This window comes from Lissotriton helveticus, chromosome 8, assembly GCF_964261635.1.
Source record: "Lissotriton helveticus chromosome 8, aLisHel1.1, whole genome shotgun sequence".
Lineage (NCBI taxonomy): Eukaryota > Metazoa > Chordata > Amphibia > Caudata > Salamandridae > Lissotriton > Lissotriton helveticus.
Window position 1 is genome coordinate 427,777,315 of NC_136069.1, and position 8,759 is coordinate 427,786,073.

At 41.5% G+C, this 8,759-nt stretch overlaps 1 protein-coding gene across 3 annotated transcripts in view; it reads left to right on the forward strand.

The window, feature by feature from the left end:
* DNAJC15 (DnaJ heat shock protein family (Hsp40) member C15) overlaps positions 1–8,759 on the forward strand; it is a 246,566-nt gene that overhangs the window by 143,856 nt on the left and 93,951 nt on the right. For all 3 annotated transcript variants that reach the window (XR_013599831.1, XM_078657293.1, XM_078657291.1), the window contains one exon: positions 4,639–4,690. Coding sequence is in view for 2 of the 3 variants with exons in the window: in XM_078657293.1 (XP_078513419.1) it covers positions 4,639–4,690 (52 nt within the window). In the remaining variant the exon portion in view is untranslated. The remainder of the gene's footprint in view (positions 1–4,638; positions 4,691–8,759) is intronic.

An 8,759-nucleotide genomic window follows, 5' to 3' on the forward strand; every position in this document is an offset into this window, starting at 1 on the left:
ATTATCTTGTGGCAGTTATTCAAGTTAATGTATTTAAGTGTTTAGTCTTTAAATTAAAAAAATAAATTACACCTAGGAACATGTTTTGCAGCACATCTACATCCTTATAAGAAGAATATAAAAAAATCGTTGATAGAATTTTAAAACAGATAGTCCTTATGCTACATCTATTGGACAATTTAATAAAAAATGTTAAAATTGAGCAAGCCATATCATAGTAAAAACAATATATAAAACAGCTAATTTCTTAGTAAGTTTTTTTTTTGTACTTTTCTAGTAATTCTAAGAGTCTGTTTGGGTTTCCACAGGATTTATACGTATTTCCTTTAAATACTGATTTTAAAAGTTTTACCCCTCTGCAGACTAGGGGGATTGAGAACCCACCTGGTCAGGTGATTACTGCTTCTCTACTTGTTCGAATGTTCATGTTGTTAAATATTTACTTTAATAGTGTCTTCCTTTCTTTTAATAACTTTGAGCATGCGCAGAAAATATGTTGAAGAGATTCATATTCATAGCCGCGCAGTCTGCAGTCTGGGTTTTGCCTTTGGTCTTTACATGAAGGGATGAGATCCTTTGTTTCCCAAATGCCATAACGTAGTCTTATGAACTGATGATATAAGGTCAATGAGACATAGGCTGATAGATATTCCTGAGGCTTCCTTGCGCCAGTTATTAGAAACGAACGTAGTTTTTGGCATTTTATCCTTGACGAAATTAGACAGCGACTCATGCACTACATAGCAAATACCTCTTACTGATCACCTTTGAATAATTAATATTAGACAAGTCACGATGGACCACATTCTATAACAACGTGGGGAAGTGACCCATTGCAGCTCCTCATAAGCAGCAAAGACTTGCCTCTCGAACCAAACTGTAGTAAGCACCAGAGATTTCCAGAAAGGTAAAGATACCTTAGCAAAAAAATCTAGTTATATAGATAGGCTCCAAAGCGTAGTACTTAATTCTATATAAGTCTTCAGATGACGTTTGGACTGAAGCCTTATTGAGTATGCGGGAAGGTCGCTTAAACCTTTTAATAGGTCATGGAACGTATGGAAGATATCCAGCCCATTGTTTATAAATTCCTCTTTTAAACCTGGTTTAACAAACTATACACAAGGGCTTCCCCAGTTTCATGTGTGAAGATCATAAGGCCAGGATTTTTCGGTGTTATCTTCATTTCAATTCAGGGTGTGTCTCGGTTGTTTCTGATAGGGGGTCCTAGCACTGCATTCTGTGTAACTTGTGTCTTACTCAACCTTCGGAATACAGTTCGTCTGTTTTTTGTGTGTCCCACTCTGTCGGCTTTCAGTCGAAGATTTATTAGGCTTATGTTTACAAAGAGTGCCATTAAAATGACGAAGGATACAGGGAAGTTTTTATAATATGCCAGCACGGTCAATGTGTGCTTTCGCCTTTTGAGCTTTTTTAAATGCAAGCTAGAAGTGCATTCCTTATATGTATTGTTTTTTAGGTCTTGTCTGGCTTTAGCAGCACTCATGCGCTGCTCTCGCCATGCGAGGGCCTTTTGGAATCGATACGGATTCCAAGCGTGCGCACGGACGTACAGAAGATGTGCACGCGGGGACTGGATGCTTCACTGGTGGCATGACACTATGGGGACTTTTTTTTTTCAAACTGTACTTTTCAATATTTGATGCTTTTAATAAGCAGCGCGGCATGCTGCGCTGCTTACTGAAATCAATATTCAAGTAACAGTAGGTTGGCCTAGCTAATGTAACACATCCGTGTAGTCTAGAAACCCTATTTTCTAACAGTGAAAAGCTTCTGGTAGATAAAGTTAATCTGTGAGCAATGGCACTGAAGTGCTTTCACCAATGTGCTCAGAACCTTGGGCGTATCAGAATTCCTATAGCATTTTCACTTTTAGAATGTTTGCCGCACTGTGGCTGTTTCCAGAGTAACCTTCACTTATTGGACAGTGGGCACGCACATACTTGAAGCATTACCACCAAGCCTTGCCAGGCAACCAAAACCCACACTGAGGTGATTCTCATCTGAGCATGCGCCGCTACACTTCAGCGTTTACATTACTTCAAACACCCCCGTTTCTTTCTTCAGTAGGTTTAACAAAGTTTTTAAGTTATCACATGGTCACAAATAGCTGTTCAAATGCTGGTGTTTTGAGACTGGCTAGCGGTGCTGCAAGAGAACAAATCCTTCTTAATGTAAACTATCTTCTATTTTTGTCTGTTTAAATAGTTTGCTGGCACCAACTCCATACCAGGGTAATGACTGAAAAATAGGGGACTCGTGTATCAACTGTATTTATTCATTCTGGGTCTATGACCTGCCAATGCCAACCAGTTAACAAATTTCACATGTGAAGAGGGGGCAGAGCCTTGGCGAGTGCGGGGCCTTGGGCTGAGCGCTATGTACGCGGCACTCTGCCCTCACCAAGCCCCCCCCCCCCCCCTCATTAAACTAAGTGTCCCTGATGCTGTCGCTGATGCCCCGGGGTGTTTTCACACCTCTTAAAAGTAACTGACTGCTTACAGATGCAAAAGAGGAGCTGGAAAATCACTCTTTGAAGTGGTTTCCAGTTCGCCTTGCATGCCACCTTGTGATTTCGGCTCCTCACAGGGTGACTGTGTGAAGGGAGCCCAAATAGTGTGACACGCGGTGGCACCGTGTGAGTTGGAAGGTCTGGAATGTGTTGATACAAAAGGGCCAAGATGTTAGTGTGTGGAGGGAAGGGTGTTGCAGGGTAGAGAAGAGCGAATACGATGTGTTTACTATGAATGCATTTGAGGCTGCCAGTGTTTAATTTGTCAAAAAATAAGTGCCCAAAATATTACTAAAGGAACTAAAGCCTTTAATTTCCTCTCAGCCTCTTCCTTGTACACCCAACCTTCCCATCTGTTTCTCTCACTCTTGCAGGCTCTTTTATCTCTGCTTTCTTATCTTTCTATTCCTCCTTCTTTCTCCCTTTTCTGCCTGTCGCTCTTGCCCTGCATCCTCAGATGATAAAACATAAACCCGGTTCCCAAAAGTGAGTGATGGCACATATCACCTGCAACAACCGGCACAAATGAACCACTGTCAAGGCAAACTTATAAGGAAACGTTTTACAAGCATCCAAGCTTTTATTGCCAGTTACTTATATAGAGCGGTGTGAAACACTGCATATCAGAAAAAAAAACCTTTTTGCCTAATCAGGAAATCTACGGCACACAAAATATCCTTCAAATTTCATAAAGCAACCCTGAGGGAGCATGATCCCTTGATGTTTACTGGTGTTGGTAGGAAATACACGAAGCAAAATTAAGTAATCCACAACCACTGGTCATTTGTATCAAAATATTTTTTTGGGAGCAGCAGAAGATGTGAACATAAAGCCCTGGAAAAGGACAACCCAGTCTCACAAAAGAAATGACTACAGTCATAACAGAATAGCCTGTGAGAGATGGCAATTCCTGTGGGAAGCAATTTTCCACATAACTGTTCTCCTTCTAACAGTGTCTCTTGAAGAACAAAGACAAAACTATTGAAACAGTAAAATGAGCATAGGATCTGTGTTTTCTTGACACGGCACAGCATTCACAAGCATACTTCTAATAGCCCAACCCACAATGCAAGCAGTAGCATGCTAGCTCACTACCGGCAAAACAAAGCAAAAAAAGAGCACTCCCACAGGTCCTACACAACACAACTGAAAACCAAACCAACAAGCATTTGCAATGCAATAGGTCTTGCCTTTGTGAGAGTTTGAGCTATTGTCATTGTAAATGACAATGCCTTTCATTTATGTGTTTCGAAAACTTGTAATCGGTCCGTAAACACGCACTTTCTACTAATAGTCCTTGCTTACGAGAAGCAAGGCTGGCAGCAGTAAAAGAGGTGCAGTTACTGCCATCCTTGCTTCTCGTAAGCAAGGAATAGAAGTACAAAGTCTGTGTTTACGCACCGCTTGCATGTTTTCAAAACACATAAATAAAAGGCATTGTCATTTACAATGCCAATAGCTCAAACTCTCGCGAAGGCGAGACCTATTGCATTGCAAATGCATGTTTAAATTGCAGTCCAATCGGCCCTCCTTGCGGTGTCGACCATTATAACAAAAAAATAACTGAATTGAGTAAACAGCAGGGAGAGTTATCAGATGAATGTAGAGTAGAGACGCTATGGACGTTACTTTAGTGAGCAAGCATAGTAGATAACACATTAATAATTGTATATCTTTGTACAACAAAGAAATATAAATTTAAAAAGCACGAATAGAGAATCTGAGGTTATTACTAATTTTCGGTTCTAACTCCCAGTAGAACTCTGACAATATTATGTCTAACGAGGGACATGCCAGAGCTGCCAACCATGGAACTGGGGAACCAAATTCGAGACCCGGCCTCGATTTAACATCCTAAATTCTGGGCAAATCCTTAATTTCCTTTTAACCAAAATCGTGTGACATAATCTAGTTCTCATGTAAAGCGCTCTAATGCACTTGGACTGAAATTTCGCTTTGTAAAACTGCAAAAAAAAAAACTAAATTAAACTTAATTTTTTTTCTCTGGAATGTGACCTCAGTTTACCAAAGTGTTTTTCATTTAAATTGGGTTAAATGTTTGCTTCGAGACATGGTACATAATGCTCCCTACTCTTCTATTCTAGGGTGGAACTCTGATAGCAGTTGGTTTGGGCGTCGCAGCAGCGGCCTTTGCAGGTAAGGTATACCAATTGTGCTTTGGCTACAGTGTGTAACTGGTTGGCGATTGCATGTGTAGCTGAGTCTGACTGTAACATAAGAATAGCACATTAGGCTGCATTCTTAGGTTTAGGTTCAGTGCATTCTAGAGATTAGGGCCAATACCTCTAGGAATCCTTGTTATTTGAATCCGTTCTAGTAGGGGGGTCTCTGTTTTGTCACATCAGCGAGTTCTCAATGGGATTTATTAGGGGGCAGCTTCTGCTTTTCATTTATTTATGTATTTATGTATTCTTTTTCTACAGCCCTGCGAACCACAAATATTCTTTTTCTACAGCCCTGCGAACCACAAATTGTGCGATCAGGGGGAAGTGCCAGGAGACTGCAGTCAGTCTGTCTGGAAGCTATCGTGGTGGGTGTCTGTGAATGTTGGTTTTCTAGTGTTACAATGAGTACTGGCGTTGATGTATCTTTGAAGATTCAAGAGGCGGGTATGGCTGGAAACCATGCCAGTCTTAAGCATTTGACCAGCTATCCCAGCTCCTATACTAGAGAGCTTGCTCATATTGCATAAAACTCTTAAAATCGTCAAGATTTCTGTGGGGCCCCAGTGTAGCGCCCATGTGGTGGAATAGTAACAACTTTAACATTGAGTCCTAATGAGTGTAATACTTGCCTATGAATTTTATATATCATAAACAGATCTCCATCTTAGTCTGACCATCCTGTTTAAAGTGCACTGACACGATGCCTGTACATCTATGCGGCAGTATAATGGCGCCACAGGCAGAGGATGGCAACTGGGAAGTACCCTTTGGCCTGCGGCACTAAAACTCCTTGGACTGGTGCTGCTGATCACCAGTATGAATTTTCTGATACCATGGTCGTGTGTGACCAGATTTTGAAATGAATCTACATTGGCTATTTTTTGCGTTCTATGTTTAAAGTGCGAGTAGACCACCAGCAAATGATTTGTTATGTAGTCAAATTCAAGTGTTGCTACTAGGCTCGCATTTTACCAGCAGTATTCCAGTAATTTTCGGAGTGCAGCCGGTTGCAATGCCAGGTATTTTCTAGTGTGTGAGCATCCAACACTGCATAGTAGATTTTGCCTGAACTGGCTGCAACCCGTTCTTTGTCACGAGGAACTGCTACTGCATACATAGTGGGAGCCTGGGAGAAGTCATGGGTGGCTGCCTCAACCTGTCCGGCCCCTCCTGTTCAAACTTCTGTTTGCCTGAGTTTCTGTGGCACTGGGCTCAAGGCATGACAGCAGTCATCACTGCCATTTATTCACAGGCTCGAGCCGCGGATTCCAATTGGTCAATCAGCAATTGTAATTGCAAGTACAAGAGAGGCTGTGAATAAACTACATTGACACAGTAAAAATAAATCCTGCTGCGAGGACACTCGAGATTTCACTTCTTTTTGGCCCGCCTCATTCTTTTTAGGCGTGAAGTGGAGCATTTAGGTGAATTAAACTGTAACTCCTCTGTCTTGCTGGCTGTGGTGGCAACAAAAGATCTCTTAGATGCTAATGCATGAATATATGATGCCAGCTGTATGTTAGTAAGGCTGCACTGGCATGAGGCAAGTACTTAGCACCAATTTGTGTGAACCAGCTTGTACCTGTGCACTAGTGTGATTGCTTAGCTGCTTGGAGGTGTCAATGTATATAAAATATAAATTGTATCAAGTGACATAATGCAAAAACTCTCACAGTACTCAGAGTACCCTCTCTACACTTGGCCTGGGGTGTTGTGATTAGTTACCTTTCCTTAGGTATCAATGTTTGAGTACGTAATCCAAGTTCTGTAAATATTCTTGACTCAAAGGTGATGTATCTTCCATCCTACCAACGGGTGGGTTCCTCTCTGTACCAGTGTTTTTTGAGTACCTAACATTACTTTTGTTTAATTCTGTGAAAATCTAACTCTTTATAAATACCATGCCACAGGGGTTCCGTGAGCACCTTCCATCTATGTGTGAGTACCTTGTGTGCAAGTATACTGTGAGTACCTGTTGGAACGTGCCCAACACACGGTTTTGGAATGATGTGTACTTTGCCTCACCCGCTTATCATTATGTTAATACCTAGATCCTATTGTAAGTAAACTAGTTTTATGGCAGTAACCACACAGATGTGTGCATAAGTACTTCTTCGCCCATGTACCGGCTTGCTGTGAGCTCCGACCACCCGCTAAGGACAGCATATTTGATAATGGACTACCCCCTCCATCTCTGTGTATGCACTTCAGAGGGGATTTAAGGCCCACCTCTCACCCCCTTGTTGGGGCTGGTCATCCCTGCTATTCACACCAGCCTGCACTGAATCCTCCTGCCCGTGATTAATTGTGAGTACCTTAGTATGTCACCTAGTGGTAGTAACACATTTTTTTCACCAAACACCAAAGCCTTCAAGGTGCAGTTTTTTTCATGATTCACCATGCACATTTATATTTTTGCCTCGGGATTCATAAATACTCACTCTGTTCTTTGTTGCCTTCTAGCACCTAATCTGCAGTCATTTGCATTGCAAAAATTTGAATAATCTTACAAATAAATATAAAGCAGTGATAGTAACTGTGAAGGGAACTGTGCAGAGTTGGGTTGCAGTGAGCTGTAAGATCCTCAAAGACAGTACTCATTCTTCTAAAAGGAGAAGCATTTGCAAAGCAATTACGTCTCACCTTTATAATGTGCATGCTGAACTACTGGCTTTGCTAAAATGTTTCTGTGAAGTATTGTTTAAAAAAGCAAAAGATTTTTTTTTCAAAATACTGGAGGAAAAGTAAACACCTGTCTTACGGTATCTCAAAACTGAGCATTGAATTCAATGTTTTTGGTCTTTACGAATGCCATTGTTTGCCACAGCATTGCCATGGCATACTTTTCACTGGTTTACCATGCTATGACATACCTAGGCTTTCCTGTTTTCAGTTTTTATTTTTGGTAAATTCTGGTGGGTTTTTTCAGTGTTTTCAATATCTTAAAAAAACAGTGGTACTCAGTGGTTAAGCATTTTAATGCCATCACACACAACACAGACAGGGTTTTCCAGTGTTTATGGAATGTTTTGCTTTTATTATTGCTTGCATTCTGCACTGTGTATAGACAGTGTGCGTACAGGGTATATGAGGTCCAAATACATTTTTACAAATCAAACTTATTGTAGGACACCATACAATACTTCTTTAGTGAGTCTTTGGTCATGTGCGTTCCCTCTTACCTTCCCATGTAAATGTTTATCTGTGAAAAGGCCCTTTCAACATTGGCACTTGAGAAGGGCAACGCCAAAATAGCCAGTATGCAATTTGCTAACTCTGGCCACTGACATATCTTTCCATGGCAATACTGTTGCACCTGAAGATTGTGATTCTCTGGGACAGGTTCTGCAACATCAGTGTTGAACTGGGCGCATATGCCCTCAGTTATTGAAGCAGTCAAAAATGAAGCAGCACTTTTCAAAGTCCGGTGTAAATTCCCCTTTACAGATGGGATCTAGAGCTTGTGCAGAGTACCTCAGTGAGGCTTCATTTACTTAAAATGCCATGGTTGATAAAGGAACATTTCTATGCATCATTGCAAGTCATTTCTCATGCACTGTAACATAACATTTCCTGATTTGCTCCTCAACATTTCTTTCCTTACCAAGAACCATTTTTTGAAAGCGTAGTTTATTGTTTTTTTCACAAGACATACATTAAGCATTATATTACTTCTCCTATCCCAGTCTCCAGGTGTCATATTGTGAAATGCATCAACTCGTACAATCAATGTACCATTTTAATCTAAGTTTCAAAAACAGTCCCTCTATTAATTCCCCACAGTCCCCCAACTCCCCTCCCCGCCTCCCCAAACCCCGTCACTGGCGCGTGCGGTTGTGATGTATTCTCGTAGTGTATGCATACAGGAGTGATTGTATGTCATTGTGCTTGGTGCACCTGTCGTGTTCCAGGGCCGTTTCCCAAGTGTCCGCCTACTCTACGCTGTCATCCGGTGTTCCGTTGTCCCGCAACGCCTGCACTAGTGCCTCCCAGGCCGTCGCTGTTTCTAGCCCTCTCTCATTGTTTTGCCTACGCGCCTG